This window comes from Phoca vitulina, unplaced genomic scaffold (assembly GCF_004348235.1).
Source record: "Phoca vitulina isolate PV1807 unplaced genomic scaffold, GSC_HSeal_1.0 scaffold82, whole genome shotgun sequence".
Classification (NCBI taxonomy): domain Eukaryota; kingdom Metazoa; phylum Chordata; class Mammalia; order Carnivora; family Phocidae; genus Phoca; species Phoca vitulina.
Window position 1 is genome coordinate 2,386,287 of NW_022589785.1, and position 21,308 is coordinate 2,407,594.

General features: G+C 41.1%; 1 protein-coding gene across 4 annotated transcripts in view; it reads right to left on the bottom strand.

Annotated features, from left to right (window-relative positions):
- PITPNB (phosphatidylinositol transfer protein beta) overlaps positions 1-21,308 on the bottom strand; it is a 63,561-nt gene that overhangs the window by 17,746 nt on the left and 24,507 nt on the right. For all 4 annotated transcript variants that reach the window (XM_032394988.1, XM_032394989.1, XM_032394990.1 and 1 more), the window contains exon 8: positions 3,627-3,704. In XM_032394988.1, the coding sequence (XP_032250879.1) occupies positions 3,627-3,704 (78 nt within the window). The remainder of the gene's footprint in view (positions 1-3,626; positions 3,705-21,308) is intronic.

Genomic DNA, 21,308 nt, shown 5'->3' on the forward strand with positions numbered 1-21,308 from the left:
AAAAAAAAAAAAAAAAAAAAAAGCCTGTACTCTAACCTAATTGGAAAATATGAAAATCTATTCCCTGGCATCCCCACGATCCCCTGCTAGCAAAGACTCCCTAGCCTTTATGTGGCCTCTGCTTCATGGCTGACCTAGGCCAAGCACTCATTAAACATACATAACCACAAGGGGTAAGGAGGGGTGAGTCAAGATGAGTCTGACAAACCCAGATACTAAAACGAGGGAAGCCCTGGATACTAGATAGAGACAAGGAATATCTGTGTCATAAATAGGGTAGCTTATGCATAGATGTAATCAACCCCAAGACATGAAGAGGCTTTTCATTCCCAAAGACCCAAGCTTCCTGATGACATTCATTACTTCATTCAGTCCTGGCAACAACCTTCTGAGGCAGTTACAACGTCCCTCACATTTTAGAGATGTGGAAACCCAGGCCCAGAGCTAGGATTAAGTTACTGAAGTCACAACTTGTGACACATGGGATAAGGGAATGGATTTCACCCACAGACTCTCTGACCATTGGAAACGTACAACTGATACTAACAGGAATTAACAAATTCTGGCAAATACCATGAATACAGAGAGCCACAAGTGCCTTGATGCAACAGGGCATAAAAGATGCACTAGTGACTGGGGAGTCACAGGCTTCTGAGTCAGAAACTGCCATGTCTCCGCGCATTACACATCTCTGTGCTGAGCACGGAATCAAGTGCTGTGGAAACGGGAGGCGTCCTGCTGTTTCTCCTACAACTATTATCTGTGTTTCTCTGACCAAGTTTCCCATCTATATAATGAAGCAGTTGCACTTACCCCACACAAAGGTCGTGAAGATTAAACACAACCTTGCATAGTGCCTGGCACCAAAGGAGAAGTTTCTTTTCCACTCTCCAGTCTGCGCAGACAAGCAGTAAATACTGCAATAGTTCAGAAGAAGACACCAGTGTGGGATAAGTAAGGAAAAGTCTCAAAGAGATCACAGAGTTTGCACTTAGGGCTGAATACACTTTTGAGTCTGTTCTTGTAAGGGGAGTTTCTCCTGAGGGCATGCAATGGGAAGGAAGACTGAAGGGTGAGGGTGGGATGGCACATGGAAGGCCTCTGGAGGGCTGTGGAGCTACCAAGCGGCTCTGCCACAGGAACATTCTGACATACACTCTGGGGTAAGTGGGTCCAGAACAGGATTTCTTCGTCCTTTCTGCCCTAATTACCGTGTATTCCTTGCCTCTTCTCCTACTTCAGAAGTATAGAAATCTGCAACTATCATCCAGTGCTGCCCTCAGTGCCATGAGGAGTATAGTTACTGACAAACGGGGCCTCCTTACAAGAGACGCTGAGAAGATCAAGTCAGTCCACAGTTTTCTATATGCTGAATTAGCAGTTATTTGTCATCCTTTCTACTCTTTTATTTTCCTTCAGGGGAGTAAGCAGATGGTGTAATTACAGCAGGTCCCCTTTATCCATGGGGGATATGTTGCAAGTCCCCCAGTGGAGGCCTGAAACCACGGGCAGTACTGAACCCTATATATACTGTGTTTTTTCCTACATGTACATACCTATGATCATGTTTGATTTATAAATTAGGCACAGTGAGACATCAACAACTAATCACGAAACAACAATTACAACAAAATACTGTAATAAAAGTTACACGAATGTGGTCTTTCTCTGTCTCAAAGTATCTTCTTATACTGAGCTCACCCGTCTTGTGACGATGTGAGATGATAACATGCCTACATGGTGAGATGAAGTGAGGTGAACAACACAGGCACTGTGATGCAGCGTCAGGCTACCACTGACCTTCTGACCTCAGAAGGAACAACTAATTCCAGAATGCAGTTGACCACTGATAAACGAAACCTCAGAAAGAGAAACTGCAGGGGGGCAGGGGGAGCGGACGACGACACACTACTGGTTATTTCTGAGATCATGGTAATTCAATGAAATTCAGTTAAGCAGTAACTCCATTTGGAAGAGTAGCTACATCCACCATCATTTGGCTGAAGTTAATAACCAAGAGATAAAGGGGTGGAAAGGGATCACTATCAGCCAGCATCCTCTCAGAGAAATAATAAGCAACTGTCTCACATGCGCGCACGCACACACACAAACACAATGGGGGAAGAATGCTATAATGTAACCTGAAAAAAATGTAAATTTCACATTATTTCTAAAAACTAACCTATTCTAGAATTTTAATTAATCACTGATTGATGATAAAAGACAAAGCAATTTTAGTTAAAAGGGTAAATCATAAATAAAAAAGGAATAAAAATCAAATTCCAAGTTCCTAAAAGGTTGGAAATTAGTCTCAACTTTGCGCTCTATTCCCTGTAAAAGCATCGTTAGCTAGCGTTAGGACTTAATGGAGCAAGACGGCCTTCTAGAAGATAGGGCTGCCTTTGAGGTGGCCACCCATCTACTGCTCCAACACGAGACTCTTTTTTTGGAAGGCCAGGTTAAATCTCAAAGGGAAAAAGACTTCTCCTCTGACTCAGTGTGAGTTCTAAAGTCCACAGTGAGAAATCTACAAAAGGGTGGGGAAATTCTTTAAATCCATTCAATGAAATTTAGATCACACATACTGAATTTGTTCCTTAATTTGTAAGTGACATATATCACTTCCTGGGAATTAAAGTTAAAAGTCTCTGGCCATGACCATTCAATTGGGAGAATCTTGAACTGAACTCTACCCAGAGAACAAATGCAAAATTAAGATAATTATGAATCATTTCTTATAGAACAAAGTCAGACTCATTCTTCATTTTAGCTGATGTGCAAGACAGTCTGCAAAACAGTCCAACACCCATGGAGAACCACTCAATGGGTTATTTGTGGTGCTGTTACAGTAATCCTCTATCTGCAAGCAACAACTAGCACGCAGATTAACTTTTATCAATGATCGGTGACTGGATTCACCATGAAGAGATTGGTTACCAAGTAAAACACGCTGGTGGAAATCTGCTTTGGGCACGTTTAGGTTTTAATGTTCCCTGCTCCTGTCAAATTAACTGTAATAACTTGCCATCACCACATTAAGCCTTCTTTAAGGGTCTGTCGTTTAGTTTAGTGGCTATCTTTAAAATGCATTATATTTCTATAGCAATTTAAATGATTACCTTGACAGTGCTTTTCCTACTCCCATGAATAAAGTAAGGATGTGTTCTTTATTAGAAAACGACTACTTGCCATCAAAATTGTTCTCTGGTGTCCTGGTTTCCAGAACGTAACTATTAAAAGGCCAGGAACATGAGCTCAGGTGAATGCAACTTGTTCAGTTTTTACTAAGACTAAATTAAACTATAAACCTTCATTTAACATGGACTTTTGTACTGCTTCAAGTCTCAGAAGAGAACATTACAATCCCCAAAGACTACATCACTTGTCTCTTTTAAGAGTGATCGGAAGAGCGTTATGCTGAAAGTGACAGTCTGGCTGTGTTCTGTTTGTTAATACAGCACACACCTGCTGGCCAATGCAACTGGCTCTAAGTCCTTATCACAAATAAAACTATTTTTGTGCCATTTCTATTTTTCACTTAAACATCACCAGCTCTTCCAGACTAGGGACCTGTCAAATGGTTTGTTGCCAAGACTCTGCCTGTCAGAAAGGTCAGCATCCAGTACCTTCCAGTTGGGTCCCAAAGGGCCTCTCTTGGTCTTGACTGACTGGAATAACGCTGGGTCTTCATCAGCTTTGTAGTCCTGCAAAGCAAAACAAAGTCAGAGGCAGAGAAGAAACTCAGAGAAAATTATTTAACCTTGCCAGAACAGCTCTTTGCAGCTACTAAAACACAGGACAGAAACTGATTAGACTTACTGTGCTTTTGTGTAAAAGGAGCAAAATGGTTCATTACATTAAGTTTTTGGTTTGGTTCTCTTTGCTTTACACACTTCACCGTTAAGGCAAGACAACTACATAATATTTAGTCATGAAAGTCTCGATGAGCAAGCCACTGGTTACCGAACAGCGACCTCCAAGAACAAATATTCCCACATTTTTTTTAACGGTTTCAACATTTTGATATAGTCATATTCGAGAAATAAAAGGTACTCATCCTAGTCTTGACAACACCCAGAGGTGATGACCGAGAGCGACTACTCTGGCTGGGAACACAGACTGAACTACCGATCCTGCAACACCCCCATCTCTTCCATGGCTGGGTCTGTGCCGGATGCCTCAATGACTAGGCCAGCCTCTCCAAACCCTTGTCCAGAGACCCATCAAGTGCAAATCCCTTGGCCTGCTCATAGAGGGACTGCACTCATGGCAGCTCCTCGTTGTCACAGAAGGCAAGGGAAGGGTTTACAACTCCATGATGGGACTACCTCAGTTATATCTTGTCACAGGGGAATGGCCCTAAGACTTAGGTTTTAAGCGAAGTTCTATAGTGTGTGTCAATTCTATTTCCCTAACATCCTCTTCTGTACAGAATGGAGAAAATGAAAGAAGTAAATCTTTTTAAACCTGTCTGCTTTACCAAAGTTCTTTTGTCATTGCACACGTATCTACACACAATCCAGCAATAGGAAAAAACTCCCTTTGAAGAGCTGAAGTCCAGATTTAGAAAAACAAATGAATTTTAATGGTACCAGTGAGCAGAGGTCAGTTGGTGAGTTGAAAATCCTACAAAGGGAAGCCCTTGCCTTCTCGAGTAGAATTTCTGAGCCAAGGGTCCCTCATGGCATTCATGGAAGGACCAGAGACTTTGGAGGAAACGCCCAGACAAGTCAAGTATGAAAAATCATTGTTCTAGAGAAAACAGCAAGCACTGAACATACTCTAAAGCAGAAGACAAACTTTCATAAATCAAAGAAAACATGGTGAGAAGCAGCCACTCAGGATTCAACACTTACTTAGGGAATGCACATGACATGTCAATAATTACTGACAAAGTTATAGGTAAATTGTGTGAAGAAGGAAAAATGTGAGGTTCAATTAGAAAACAAAACTTCAGAAAGGCCCCCAACAGCACACCATAATTATTAAACAAGCACACTTAGCTGGCTACACTGGGTCTTAGTGCTTTAAAATACACAGTGTGGTGTAGCCACAGGCATTACGTCAGTCAGCATTATCCGGGAACGACAAACCTGGACGAGCCGCCTGCAAGGAGTTGGAGAACTGGAGTTACTCATGTGTCTGGGCACATCAGCAGAAAGTTCAATTACTGTCAACTAACACAAATTTTTAAATTCCGATTTAGAGCTACAACTTCAAAATTAACAACTTCACTGCTGAGCAAAGAACCAAGTGGGCAGGTGGTCTCAAGACCTGGGTTCACAGTGCAAAATCAGCCCTCCTGCTAACGTAAATAATCACGTAGCGCCATCAAACATTTTCTCTAGCTCGGAGGCTTGGAACTGAAACCTAGAGACAAGCTCACTTTTCCCCAAAATTGAAAATATTTAGCATTCTATCAAATAATCACTTTTGACACCATCTCCCTCCATCAAGGTCTACTTATTCCATAGCCACCACACATAGAAAGCAGCACACAAGATGCTATGAGGTAGTCCAAGGGCTCTGAGGGTGTAAGGAGAACCAACACACCTACTTGGTGCTAGCTAGCTCCTAGAAAGTCACAGTCGGGCTGGGAGAAAAAAAGACAGGCAAACAAAGAAAAGATAATGGAAACCCCAGAGAGCACAGGTTAACTGCCAACAGAGAATGGAGAGAACTGTACTCAGAATCGAAATCAACCGACATAAGCCAAGGAAACGTATTCTTAAAAGGAGTTTTAACAGTATGTTTAAAGGTAGAAAAACCTTAACTGCTAAAGTATATGTTAAAAATTTTTAAGATTAGGGGTGCCTGGGCGGCTCAGTCGTTAGGCGTCTGCCTTCGGCTCAGGTCATGGTCCCAGGGTCCTGGGATCGAGCCCCACATCGGGCTCACTGCTCGGCGGAAAGCCTGCTTCTCCCTCTCCCACTCCCCCTGCTTGTGTTCCCTCTCTCGCTGTCAATCTCTCTGTCAAATAAATAAATAAAATCCTTAAAAAAAAAATTTTTATGATTAAATTGTAATTATCTCTACAATGCCCAGAGGCCTGGCGAGTGTTCTATATTTCATCCTGTTTAAAGGGAAAATACTTTTTTTTTTTTAAACCGTCTCAGGTGTGACCTCACTGTGGGTATGCCATTCAAAATGTTCTTTTTAATGCAAAATCTGAGATATTATGGAGACTGGCCTGTGCTGAACAGTAAATATCAATTTCCCAAATCTGAGAGGCTGTCAGAGGATGCTCCACCATTTTATGTGCCATTAAGAAAGAACACACTCAGCCAATAAAGCATGCCACAACTGGAAGACAAACCCTAGTTTTGAATGTATTAAAATGTGAGGAAAAGAGGGCAGGGGAACCTTAGAACTGATGAAATGGAGCCTACAGAACTACTGCACGATTATGGCACCAGTGAGGGTGAAAACGAACAGATGGATCAGGCAGGCTTCATTGACGACACTCCTTCAGGCCCTTCCCAACCCAGCTCCATCCCAGGGTGACAACTCAGGGCTTCTCCATGCCTATTTGATAAATTAATTAACTGAAGAACATGGAATAATGCTTCCAAACTTCTCCACTCTCTACCCAACACACTGTTGCAGTCTACTTGCCAGCCTCCATCATTAGTGCCAGTTATTCACTGCGATACTTTTCTGAACTAAGAGCTCACAGAATTATACAGGAAAACCCAACCTTGAAGACCATCCGAGCTGCCTCTTTCTGCAGATGAGGAAGCCAAAGTCCCGACAAAGAAGTGGTGAGTTGAAAATCTCTCTTGCCCTAGGGCTTCAACTCAATCCTTCTTAGCCTCCGTCCTTGGCTCACTCTAGTACACCACAGAGCAGGTGGCAGAAGAGCGTCCTCAACTGCCAGATAAGCAAAACACATTTCAAAAACACCAAGAAGCAGCAGCAGCAGAGGTATCAAAGTAGATCTGCCTGTAAGGCAGGAGTGTGTGCATATAAAATACTATACACACATACACAGATCTCCCAAGGTAAATCTTCCTGGCTTTTTTTTTCTTGACTAAAAAGCAGCAAACATTAAAGGTATTATACTGAAAACGTAACAGAACCCAATTATTAACAATAGCACCTTAACCCTGACAGATGAGGATAATGCATCTTGTCAAAACCTAGGAATTTTTGTGTTTTTTTATGTTGGTTTGAATACGTAAATGTTTAATCAGTTGAATTAAGTAGCAAGGTATTAAAAAGCGGGAAGCAGGTGTAGTTTTAACCACCTCAGTTTTGTACCTTTATAACAAACATTTAATTTTTTGGAACAGAATCGTCTTTGCTACAATTTTATTGCTGGGTATCTAGTTTGGTCTTTCCATTTGAAAACTGGCCGATTTATATCCGTATCACAAAGAACAAATATATTCCTTCATGTATGACAGTTTCAGCATACAGAATGCAACCTCAGCTACCAATTATAGCTGCAAATGAGCAATAGTGTGGAATGAGACAGCCTGCTGGCTTTGTTAGTATTCTGTCTCCTTTGGGATCCCATGGGGAACGGGGAGGCTCTGATGAAGAGAAGCCCTTGGCTCATGGTTTATTGTGCTTGCCACCAGCTGCAGACTTCTCATCTCATTAGTTCTTTTAGAATACTGTGGGTGAAGACAGCTGTAGCCTACTTGAGTCTTCAGCTCCTGGGTATTCTGAAGGCTGAATTTGCTATGCACTTTCTGTAATCCTTGGGAAAAAAAGAAAGCAAATTCACTAGGCCAAGGAAATGTATTTTTAAAATCACTTTTAAAAGTAGAAAAATCTTATTGCTAAGGTGCACTGTGTTTAAAATTTTTTATGATCAAATTTTAATTATCTGTATAATGCCCAGAGGCCTGCCAGGATAAGGGCTTAGTAAAACCATCATTATCAAGTTAGGTGTAATGTCCCTAGACGCTGCTCGTTCCACCAATACTTTAGTGGCCGAACAACAAAAAAACACAATGGTATCAGCATAAGGTAGATTCGGATTAGTGTTAATACAACTCTATTTAATTGAAAACTCTTATTTAAGTAAAAAAAGGAGGCAAGTGAAAGTCAAGACACCCTATGGAGAACAAATAAAATATAATATGGTAAATAAATGGCTTACTGAGTCTCCATGCTGGAGCCACAGAATACATTCATTAAATTCTCATAAATAGCTGTTTTCTGTCACTCGAATACAAAAGTTGTGCTACCTCTTGGGTGTACATCTGTTACTCACTACAGCTCTCAATAGAAACTCTCAACAGAAACCAGATTCATTCTGAAGACAAAGAATATTAGTTTTATGAATCTTTTAGCATAGTGGCTGTCCCCCAAAATGCAAGTACAAAATCTGTGCTGAGCCAACCTAAATGTCCTTGAGCCCAGATTTAACTCATGATTATGAATGGGGAAGTGAGTAGGAGGTGGGGGACTTGGTAGGAGTTTCTTGACAGCTTGTGGAAAAATCGAGAAGAGCTCCAGACACCAGAAACTGCTTAAAGAACCATACATGGGTTACCACAGGTGAAGCTAAATGTAAGCTGAGGAAAAGAGTGTCCAAACCACAAACATTAGCAACCCCTCCACACCTGCTTAAAAAAGGGCGCGCGCGCACACACACACACACACACACACACACACACACACCCCACCCCCCCCCGCACCCCTGCAAAAAGAAACAATTCTACAGGGTAAAAATAAAAACTTGAGAGAGATATTAGGATCCTGCAGCATGCTGTAAAATGCTTTCCTTTAGCACAAGATGATTAATTAGGTGTCTATTCAAAATAGCTCAAAGATAATCACGAAGTTTAGAATGCACGGGTATTGCTGCTCAACCTAGCAAAGTGTATTTCCTCTAATCACATCCTAAAAGTAAAGACCAGGATGAGGGTGAAAAGACCAAATTAAATATGAAGATAAGTAACAAACATCGTCTATTAGCACTGCCCTTCATTTTTCAGTACATACTGTGGCACTTGGAACACAAGGAGTTCCTGGATCCTATCACTGTTGACCCTAGTACATAACTAATTGGAGCTGACAAAATTCAAGCCAGACTCCAGAGGAGAAGCCCATTAAGAAAAATGTTTGCATTAAATTTTGCAACAGCAAGTAACAAAGGTGTAAAGACAAATAACATTTACGAACTTGTTTAAGAAACTCATTTCAACAGTTATTTTCAAATAAGCAGCTTTCTTTCCTATTTTTAATTACATCTCCCCAAGGACTCCTCACCCTTTCAGGTTCCCACAGAGCACCATTAATATAGTATAAGTAAATCTCATTAATTCAGGTCCTACCACCTTGGAATTCATAATTCGGACAGGGGCTGGACTGAAGTTTATCTTTGCGTGATCTATGAAAAAAAGATTTGCTACACAAATTAATAGAGTAACAAGATCTCAGGAGGGCTGTTTAAACAGTTCAGAAGTGTTTTAGAGCAATTCAGAAGCATTCATTTGCATATAATTATTATGCTAATTACAAATCATTCTTATCTATTCATTAAAGCAGATTCCCAAAGGACCACTAATTGTCAATAACTTGTTGGCCTAGTTTCTGTTACTGAATGTACCTCAGAGGAACAAAACTGCATTAAAAAATATTCTCTAATTCAGTCCTCTCATTAATCCTTACCGGCTTCCCACCAATGAATCCTAAAAGGAGAATTTTTAAATAACTGCACTGAGAACAGAAATGCAGTCAAACCTACAGGGCCGAAGAAAACACTTTTTTTTGTGATCTTTTTAATCTCATAGAGACCCTGCATAGAGATCTGGGGTGGGGGGTGAGGATGGCGTTGAGCATGGGAAGCTGGCAGAGGCTGTCAACAGAGCTCTATGTTAAAAGGTGGCCACAGCCCAGAACACAGTCTGGCTAGAGCACAGCGAGGTTAGAGCACAGTCAGGCTAAGCGCCTCTTGCATTCTTTCTCATCTTATCTGTATCTTAGTCTGAGATGGCCGACACTGTCATGCTTATGAAGGCAGACCTCCAAAGCCTCTGGAAGGTTACAAGTTAAAAGAGAAAGAGAAAGAAATCAGAATTCCAGGCCTGAAAAGAAGTTACAACCAAAAGCCTAATGTGACAGGGGCACCTGGCTGGCTCAGATGCTAGAGCATGTGACTCTTGATCTAGGGGTTGTGAGTTCGAGCCCCACCCTGGGTGTGAAGCCTACTTAAAAAAATAAAAATGAAAGTTTAAAAAAAAAAAAGCCTGATATGACAAATCCATCTCCCACAACCCAACAGGGAAACCAAATAGTTGTGCTCTAAATGAAATGTGGGCAAGTGGGAAAGGGGGTTTCTGGATAGCCCAAGGCTGGTAGGCTACTCCTCAGCCCTGCCCTCAGAGTAGGTGGGCTACTACTGGTTTGGGTAAGCTTGCATTTCATGCACAAATATACAATATGTTTGTTACTACAACATATTTTATTATTATGTTTATATACTTATTAAAGCATTTTAAAATGAAGATATTTTAAACTCTTCACACCAACAAGTTTTAACACGTTAACAAGTCAATTTTGTTAAAGGTGCTTGTTAAACATTATTTTAAGATTAAATTGCAAATGCCCAATATGTAGTATGTTCAAGAAAGTCTTAACACAAAATGTATGTATTTCCTTAAATGACAATAGATGATAAACCTATCATATTAAATTCCTTAAACTAAAACAAGGGGGAAAGTCCTAATGAATATTCAGGTGAGCCCTTTCCAGCAAAATGTCCATGTTGGTCTATGAGCTAACCTTCAGACACAACTGCTCCTAAGACCCAGGACTCCAGTTAACCCATAATCACTAATTTAACAAACATTAAGTAGGAAATAATTGCAGAAAAAAATACTTTTTTTTTTTTAACAGCAAGAGCAAAATCCAATAAACAGCATCATTCTTGCTACTATTTTTGGAGAACTTACTTATGTGCCAGGCACACACATTCTCTCAGTTAACCCTCACAATGTTGGAACAAAGGTAATACCACCACTTCTGGGGGTGGGAAAATGAAATCCTTTGCCCTTGTGGAGCAGAAGAACCAAGACTCAGATGCTGCTCTGTCAACACCCAGGTCAAACACCATACTTTCACTGCAAATATGATGTGATTTACATTTTTATCATTTGATAAGACTCAAGTACCTGAAAGGATTTTTGCTCCCTCTCTGCCTGGAGAACTTTCCCTAAGAAAGAGTAACACTGCTTTAAAAAAGAAAAGAAAAAAAAAAAGACGGGTGGGGGGGGCTTTTATAAGGAATACACTTTAAAAAAACTCGATTTGGAGCCACTTACGCTAATTTCTTTCAGCTGTTCAAAAATGCATTTTCCCCCCCTCCAGAAACTGGAGCAATTCTACTTCACACCTCACCACCTCCACCACCCCTCCCTACTTTATTTTTAAAATATGGAAGAGATCAAAAATAAACATTAAGTTAATAGGTTCTAGTTGAAAAAATATTTTATGCAAAACATACTGGTTCATGCAGATTTTTTAAGATTTATTTGAGAGAGAGAGGGCACACAAGCACTCTTAAGATTTAACCAAGCATGAAATAAGGTCATGGGGGGGGCGGGGAAGAGGGAGAGAGAGACTCTCAAGCCGACTCCAAGTGATAAGGGCTCGATCACCTGACCCTGAGATCATGACCTGAAACGAAACCAAGAGTCAGACGCTTAACCGACTGAGCCATCCTTCATACATTCAGATTTTTAAGAGAGATTTAAAAATCCCTTAAGATTTAAACCGAGCATGAAATAAGCAATATGTTATTCTCCCACAAGAGGGCACTGCCATCCAACTATGCCTTCAAATACACTAGCACATTCTCTAAATCCATGACTGGATGTAAATCTTTTAAGAGTTCCAAAAGCTGACCATGTAAGGTAGCAGAATAAAGTCGGAAACATTTTTACATTTCTTTTTAATAAAAACTATGCTTATGTTTATTTATATCCCCTTTAAGGAGGGGGGGGAACCTCTATTACTACAAAAAGGATTTCGACAGTGGCTTGCTTCACAGCATAGAAAAGGTGAAAGGAGACGAGCATTTGACAAGCGGAAATTTTGTAAGCAAATGCAAAATCACTGCTACCTGAAAACCTGTATTTGTTTTGTTTTTTCTTTTCTCTGAATTCAAGGGGGCTACTATTACAATTAGGAGCTGGGTCAGATGTCTCACCTCTTTATTACACACACACTTTAATAAAGAGCTTTTGGCGCTCTCGCACATACATCAGAAATATGTTACAAACTTTTAAGATAGAGATTGAATGCCTAGCTTCATTTATGGCAAAAGGAAGAGGTATTCTACTAGATCAAGTCTGCTCACGCCAAAGAGAACAACTGAAACAGCATTGGCAACCACAGGCTCTCCTCGGACTCAATGGATCTCAGCCACGGACTTTTAATAAACAAAAGCTCTCTTCAGGGCTAAAGAATTAGGTAGCCACTGCACAGCTCTAAGAAGTAGAAAGCCCTTCTTAGGAAGTAAGCGGCAATAGTTGGAATGAAAGTAACATCTAGAACTGCAGAAGCTTTTTGAAAGCTGTGAAAGATGATGAACTGGTGCTGACCACTAGCATTATCATCCATCAAAGATTAATTTGGAAGGTCTGTTAGGTTGACTCCCAAAATGTCATTTATGTGGCTCAAAAGCTGACAAATATTAACAATTTCACAAAGTCTGACCTAATATTTAGTTTTTTCCAGCCAGATTTTATGTTTTTAATTTTAAAAAAAATTAATCTTAAAAAGGTTTAGAAAGCATATTTTATGATTCTTGCATTTCTTTAAAATTACGAAGTTTTTTCTAAAGGCAGTACAGTAAAGCATATGTTGCCAAGACTATATACTCAAATGTGTAACATCTGGGCACCGTCTCACGGAATGTCTGATCAAAGAAAAAGATATGCCCGAATCCTTCCTAGAGCACCAGAAACAAGCATTGCTGAAGGTGTGACCAAAACTTACATGCCTAAATAAATTAAACCAAGTTTCATCAGCCTTCCAAGGCTGACATTCAAGAAGTCTCTTTTAAAAAGAGCAATAACTAAGAACAATATACACTCATGGTTTAAAACAATTAAAAAGTGTCAGACTGTTCAACACTCAAACAAGGTAATGATGTGTTCAAAGTAAAAATGGCTAAATGCAAGGAAAAGCAGGCCTTTATATATTCATTTACAAAGGCAAATGGGATTTCAGATAATCAGGTGTTGCTTAGCATTATTTCGGCTCTCAACTAAATTGCGGCATTGTTTTGCCTACCAAAACATACTAAACAAAAGGTTCATAAACAAAGAACAAATGGGCAATGCTAGAAAGAAGCAAAAAGCACAAACTTTAAAAACCAACTCATTTGCTTTGACATCACAATCCTTAAAAAAATTACCAAGGGATTTCTACAAATGGCTTAAGTGAGCAGTTTAGAAGAGCCCAACAATTCCATTATTATGTACAATTAAAATGGGCCAGGGCTCTTCTTTTAGTGAAGTACAAAACTCCAAGCTTCCAGGTTCTAGTCAGCCCTCGAACTCCAACTTTGGCTACAGCCTGGAGCCCAGCACTGGTTTGTATCAGTTGTGATGGAAAAGAAAGAAAAAAAAGAAAAGGCCCTTTGGTGCAGGGGAACTTAGCACTGCACGCTACACAAGCAACCAACTCCAATTCACTTAGAAACACTTTAAAGTGTTCCTTGATTAAGAATCTTGCAATCCCTTCAGACAGATACAATTATTCCTTTATCTGGAAAAATATTTACCATACCAACACAGAGCAAATAGCAAGTTCCAACAGATGTTTGCTAAGTGAACATATGAGAAAACACATGAGGGGTGTTCTCCATTAAACAGTGCCCAGACCAAAAGACACCTTAGTGGCTCCAATCCTTTTATTATTCTATTGCATATATGCAAATTTCAAAATATCCCAGAGTCTAGTGGTTATGGGAGAGGGTGACCAAGGCCACTGCTGCTTTTCTGGGGAACCAGGGGAGATGGAAAGAAGAGCAGGTGGTTGGTTGTTTTAAATAAATTAAGCATGCTCTTAATATACTGTAAAGGAAGGAACATCATATGGTGAGAAGATGCTCTAGAAAGACAAAAATTAGCAGCCCTGCTTTTGAGTCCCCAACTTCCCTTTCCAGCGCTTATGTGGTTTAGAGAAGTTACAGCACTTCCCCTGGGCTCAAACTCCTTAACAGTAAAAATACAGGTTGAGGTGAATGTTTTGGATCCTGGCCTCCAACTGAGATTCCCTCCGCTTTTTAAAATCTTCAAAGAGTGCCCACTGTGCAATCTTCAGCACGTATAGTGTACTAAAGCATGTCCCAAGTGAGCATGCACAGAAATCGCCCAGAGAGCTGGATGGAGCCCGGAGTGCCGCCTAGAGACTGACCAGGGTGGGAGCTAAAAATCTGCATTTCTAACAAGCTGTCCCTGGGCAAACCTAGCTTGAAAGGAAAGGGCCCCAAGCGTTTTGGCCAGAGTCCTAGCTAAGGCTCTGAGAAGCAAGCTGAGAGTTAGTCACAACGCTCCCCAGAGGGCCTCAGGAACCCTAAAGAGAACCTCTTTACTTCCAAGCAATGTTCAGAGAACTGGACCTGTGGGCAGATTCAGCCACAACTGGGATTCCCACATGTACAGACCTGCCTTCTAGCCACAGTGGGGATGTTCTCCAAAGGAAAATAAGCAAGGGCGGGGGGGGGGGGGGAAGCCGAGTGGGCTGGACCAAGGAAAGCAATTCCAGGTACTTCGAGGAAGGGTGAGCTTGATCAGCAGCCCACCCCCTCACCTGGGAGTGCCTGTGTCCCGTGAGGTATCAAGGAGAAGGGCTGTGCTGCCAAGAGGTGGCACAGAGAGTGGTCCAGAGTTCAGCAGTGTGATGACCCAAGGACCACAGCTCAGGAAGTCTGGCTCCGCAGGGCAGGCATCGGGGCTGCAGCGTGGCTGTAGCACTCAGCGACCACACTGCAGGACACAACCCCCCAACGCTCCCCAGGGGGGTATTTGCAAAGGAGAGGGGCTGGGAGAAAGGATGGAGACTTGGACTAAATATGACTTAGTAATAAGAGGGTAACAAGAGGTTAAAAAGAACAAAAGAAGGAAGAGGTAGGAATCTGAGGTTTAACTTAAGAACACAAGCTTACTGGGTCACTCACATTCAAAGGGCCCCTTCATGCTCTTCGGGGAAGTCCCCAGGAAGGACCCTATCAGTCAGAGCACACCCTGCACATCCTTTCTGTGACCCAGAAATGACCGGCAGAATACCATCTTCAGTGAAACACCACTACAGTTTCATATCATTAGTATTTCCTTATTACTGATGTTTAAAAAACAGTTGGATGTGAAACTATATCACTTTTAGACTTGTGAGCCTTAAAAGCTTCAATTAAACATTATTTCTATGAAAATAAATTCTTGGAAATGATAAAGTCACACAGCACACACTGCGGAGGAAGCATACACTATGGAGGAAGACTGATACAGTCCTTTCTGGTTACACATAAATACCTAAAAATGTGGTTCCAATTTCTTTCTTTTTTTCAAACCATGCTCATTTTCTTTCAAATTACTTCCAAAAACGAAGGTCTCTCTCATGTTAATTGTGTGTACACTTCGGCTTACACTTTAAAGAGTCTTCCTCTCCTGGGAAGTGACTTTTGTATACAAATCATGAAAAGCTACTTAGACAAAGTGCTGGAGATGATTAAAAGAGGCCAGATTCGCATTTATACCTTAAAAAAAAAAGCAGACGCAGATGTCAACTGACTCATTTGTGTATATTTTGGAAATAAGTTGAAGATATGCATGTGCATTTCATCAGGACATTTAAAGAATTCTCAACTTTTTTATTGTGATTCTGTATCAAAAACGACTTTAGAAATTAAGGAAGTTATATTCTGGTATCTTTTGTATGCTAGATAAAACCTTGACTCATTACAATTTGGTCTAACTAAAACACCTTTTAATATGACAAAGCTACTTGCTCATTTAGAAATGAATTTTTAGAATTAAAGGCATATCACATATGTTTCATCACCTAGTATAAGTAAAGAAGGAACTAGAGTAGCATTTTGTTCATTTAATATCAGAATGATAAAAACTTCAATTCCTCCAAATGGTCTTCTCCCCACTCCACCTTTTTTTAAACACAACAAAGGAAAAAATTGCAAATGCTTTTTGATTCACCAAACCTTTACTGAAAAGTTCACTTGATGTCATGCACTGAGCATCCTGCTAGGTCCTGGAAACACAGAGATGATGAGGTACAGTATAGTCTGGGCCCCCAGTGGGTACCCAATTTATTGAGGAATAGAAGAAGGCTTTTCAGGAGCAATTCCTAGGTTAGATTTGAAATGGAGGAGGGGCCAGGAGGGCGTAGGGACTCAGGGATGTGTTCTGCTGGAACGGCACACCAAGCAGGAGCCTTCCTTCTTAAGGGATATAACACCTTAACCCTTCACTACAACGCTGCTTTCCCCCAAAATAGGAAACCTGCTTTGTATAGTGGCCAAAGGAAATTGAGTGGGGACATTTGTGCAGAAATCTTAGACTCCTCAGCTTGTTTCATTAGGCAATCACACATCTTCTAGAAAATTACAGAGAATGGTGGTTACAGTAACAGTTCTATACAGACTTTCCAAAGTAACCAACAACAAAAAAAATGAATAACCCATACATTTAAATATATATGATTTCTGAAGCAAACTACTGTGACCCTGGGTCATACTGACAAATTTTTACAACAAATCCTTGTTCCTAGAGTTACTGTGACAATGTCACCCTTCGATTATGTACATATGTCAAAGCATCCACTTAAATATTTAGTTACTCTGTGGGTCTAATCACATCCGTTCTATGCATGGTGAAGTACAGTTCGTAAGCACGGCCAAAAACCAGCAAGTCTACAAGGAGAGTGATATACGAGCTGTCTGAAACAAGCAACCCAGCAGAGAGTAAATCCTAAAAGTAATCAACAGTCACTCTGAATTAAAATGTTTAGGGCTGTATTTGAATTAAATCCACCTGCAGTGACAGAAAACCCCCACCAGGTGGAGTTAAAAGATGCAAGCTTCACTTCCAAATTCTTGGGTTTCCTGAACTCCCAACTATTTCACATTTCTCCTGATTGAGAAGATTTGGCTATTTATCCTCTCAAAATTACTAATTAACGGCTTTTATTTCCTTTAAAGCAAGTAATAGGCAGGAAAGAAATTCAACCATTTAAGAAGTTTTGGGAAAAATTAGCTTATTCAAGAAAAATCGGAGTTCATTAACAACCAAATGAAAATCAATGGATTCAGTCAGACTGAGACCAAAACCTGTGGGGATTAAGGTGCCACAGTGTGAACTCTGATAGATCACCACATCTTCACAAGGTCTCCCTACCAAACATCCACCTGTTGGTCCAGTCAGAGTTACCAAGTTCTCAATTCTAGTGTCCCTTTAATTCCTGAAGAGCAAGTTTTAGGTACTAAAAATTGACCAATGCCATGGCAGACATCCCCTAAGATGACTCCCATAATGAGTCACACTCTTGTATAAGCTCCTCCCCTGAGCACAGATGGAACCTGTGACTTGCTTCTCACCAAGAGACTATGTATGGCGAAGGGCTGTCACTCCTTTGATTAGGTTGCATTACATGACCACTAAATTTGTGATTTGTCATGCAGCAATAGGAAACCTGATACGCTAAGCGAGAAGAGGACATTTAAAATTCACTGCACACATTTCTGACAAACCTCAACTCTTCCACCCCGTTCCCCAGACATCTAGCTCCCTCACCACCGTTCATGAAGGAAATCACTCTTCCGACTGTCTTACACATTCTTCTCGAGCAGCTATACATGAGCAATCAAGTACATGCATACAGATATATTTTCCCCCTTTTACAATATTCAAATGGAAGCATCCTATAATACTCTTTTTTATCTTTCTCCAACCACATTACCTTGTGAATGTGGCATTGTGCTCACTCCCTTTTAATAATTCAACTTAACTCCATCATACAGAAGACCCATAACGTTTTTAGTCCTTGTTGATGGAGACATTTAGACTCCAGAATGTTTCCAGTCTTATGTTTATACATTTCGCACTTCACACCGAGATCAATTCTTAGAAATGGAATTCTGCTGGGTCAAAGGGCATGTACATTTTTAATTCTGCAAAACAGGCTGCACTGATTTACACTCCCATGGGCAATGTATATGAGTGTTTCCTCACCCCTTGCCAACCCAGGTGTTACAAGTTGACATCAAATTGATTTTATACAAATTCTTGACTCAAAAAGGTTAGTTTCATCATTATCCTCAAGCTCATGAGGTTCACTCTACAAATACTGATGAAGTACTCACTCTGAAAAGGGGATGGGTTTCTGAACATGGAGAACAAGATACATCAATGAAACGAGTAAGGGCAGAGGGGTAGATGATTCCAACATGGGCGAAATCTCCCTGGAGGAAATGGAATCTGACCTACAGGACACACAGGCCTTGGGCAGAGAGGGAGGCCCAGAAGGCACGCCAGAACAAACAGCGAGGAGAGGAAGATGGCAGCTTGAAGAGCAACAAAGCAGGGCCTTAGCTCCGAAGGAACCAAGAGTCAGTAGAAAGAACACTGGATTGAAGAGTTAGAATTTCCACTTCTGGCACTGGTTGAACGACCTTGAAAGAAACTAGTTTATCTGGGCTTCAGTTTCCTCACTTATAAAACAGGGTGGTGAGCCCTGAATCAAACTTTCTGTAGCTGCAGAACTAACTGTGTTCAAAGTAAAATTATAGTGAAGACTAATGTCAGACAGACAGAACCGTGCTGGGAGAGGGGGACGGAGGGAATTCCTTAGCTCCACTTTCTAGTGGCTCCATCCTGACAGCCTGAGAAACTGGTAAACTCCAAGAAATTCTTAGGATTATGCAAAGTACAGTTCAAAAGCAATGAGACCTGGATAGCTCAGGTCCCCTTCAACTCTAAAAACGATTCCAACTTTCCCTTCAGTGTTGGATAATGCACCTGCAACTCTGCTTGCCTACACCGCATTCATTCACTGAGTACCTACTATATATATAACTCAGGCACTCTTCTAGGAGCTGGGGAGACAACAGTTAAGAATACAAAGATTCTTCCCTCTGAGGTTCAATCTCTACTCAGGGAGAAGAGATAAAGAAGTAAACAAATTTATAGTATGTCAAAGAAATGAGGGTAAGAGGGAAAAGTGTAACGAGGGTGGGGGTGGACTGTTCCATCCATTAAATCCTACTCTCCCTCATGTTACGACTCTTCAATTCAGTCTTTACAGATTTTTGTCCTCACAGATCATTTTTTCTTTCCTCTGAAATCCTGCAGCACTTTGGACCATGCATTAAGCCTCTGCCATTTGTTCACTATTTCACTGTGCTGGGCTTGTTTCACCCAGATTGCAAGCCTCTCAAAGGTTCTATCCCAATCTTGGATAGCTACTGCAGGACTATTCCAGCAGCACAGACAGAGCGACAGAGCCCGCACTCAATACCTGTTAAGGGCTATGAAAAACACTGTCATCTGAGAATTACAAATGTGTGCTTAACTTCCTTTTCCCAACACCACGGACCAAAATTTTTAAAGAACTTAAAAGAGCAGAACCAAGGGGTGCCTGGGTGGCTCAGTTGGTTAAGTGTCCGACTCTTGATTTCAGCTCAGGTCATGATCTCAGGGTCATGAAACTGAGCCCCACATTCGGGCTCTGAGCTGAGGAGTCTGCTTGAGATTCTCTCTCTCTCCCTCTCAGCCTGCCCCTCCCCATGCTCCTGTGCTTCCTCTCAATCTTTCAAATAAATAAAAACTTAAAAAAAAAAAAAGAGCAGAATCAAATGAACAAATTAATGCAACAGAAAACCAAATTGGATCTAGTAAGAAGTAAGGATGGCCAGGTGGTCCAAGTGTTTGCATTAGACGTTAATTCCTAGGATAAACATTAACTACTCAAGGCCAAAACTAGATGGGGTGGAACCTAAAGGGAGAGTGTCAGGGTGAATGTCTGTGCCCAAAGTGTGGAAAGAAGAGGATGAGCAGAAGAAAAGGGCAGACCCAGAGTCCCTGCCCCACTATGTCTCTTCCCCACCTCCTTGCCGGAATGGGTGCTGGCCCCACACCCCACTCCCCAATCTCCCCCTCAGCCTTCACACATCCTCAGGCAGCTCAATGCTCTGTTCCTCATCCCCAGGCTTCAAAACTGCCCAGGGTACCCTCGCCTCCTAGCACACAGAGTTCCCTTTTGCACCAGTCAGTATGCATGTCAAGGTTCCTTTTTTACGTCCAAAGGTCTAAGAATCCATACATGGTATCAGTTTACTTTCAGTATTCACAACTGAGAAAATACATAAATAACTACTGTGACACAGTTTTTCACAGCAGCACTAGTTACAATAGCCAAAAGGTAGAAACAACCCAAACCTCCCTCCCCAGATGGATGCATACACAAAGGGTGGTGTATTCATACACTGGACCGTTATCAGCCATAAAGAGAAATGAAGTAATGACACACACCACAGTGGGGATGAAAACAGGCTAACATACAAGAAGCCAACACTGTAAGTCACATACTGCTATGATTCCACTTCTATGAATTATCCTGCATAGATAAGTCCATGAAAACAGCTTAGTGGTAGCCAAAGGCTGGGGGGAGGGAGAAGTAGAGAGTGACTGTTAATGGGTACAGGGTGTCCTTTTGGAGTGATGAAATGTTCTTGAACTGGACAGTGGTGATGGTGTGAAGGTACCTGTACTAAATGCCACTGAAGTGTACATTTTGAAGTGGTTAAAATAGTAAATGCTATGTGTATTTCATCACAATAAAATAAAGTACTAGGAATTCAGTCAACTTTAAAATAAGTTTGTATCTTACTAATCTCAACAATGTAATTGGCAAAAAGGAGCTGTGAACACTGAAAAACAAAACCACACATACCTACTGATTTACTCCCCAAATAATGCTTGGTGTGAAGAGAGTTCTCAAAGCTCCTGTACAACCGTGGCCAATCACAATGCCAATAATGGCGAACATTTAGTAAACTAGGCGCAGCTCTAAGTGCTCACACTTAACACTGTGAGTTAATTAGCCCCATTTTACACAAGATAAAACAGGCACAGAGAGAGGAAGCAACCCATCCAAGACTGAATAGCCAGCAGGTGGCAGAACCTCAGAACCTGAATCCAATCTAGTTTCAGAACGTATGTTTTTAGTCATAGCTCCCCAGACTCAGAATACAGACACTTCTCATTCGGGCCCAATCCCTTCTCTTTCCCCATGTATCCAGCCCAGACAACGTTCCACCACAGGGAAGCACC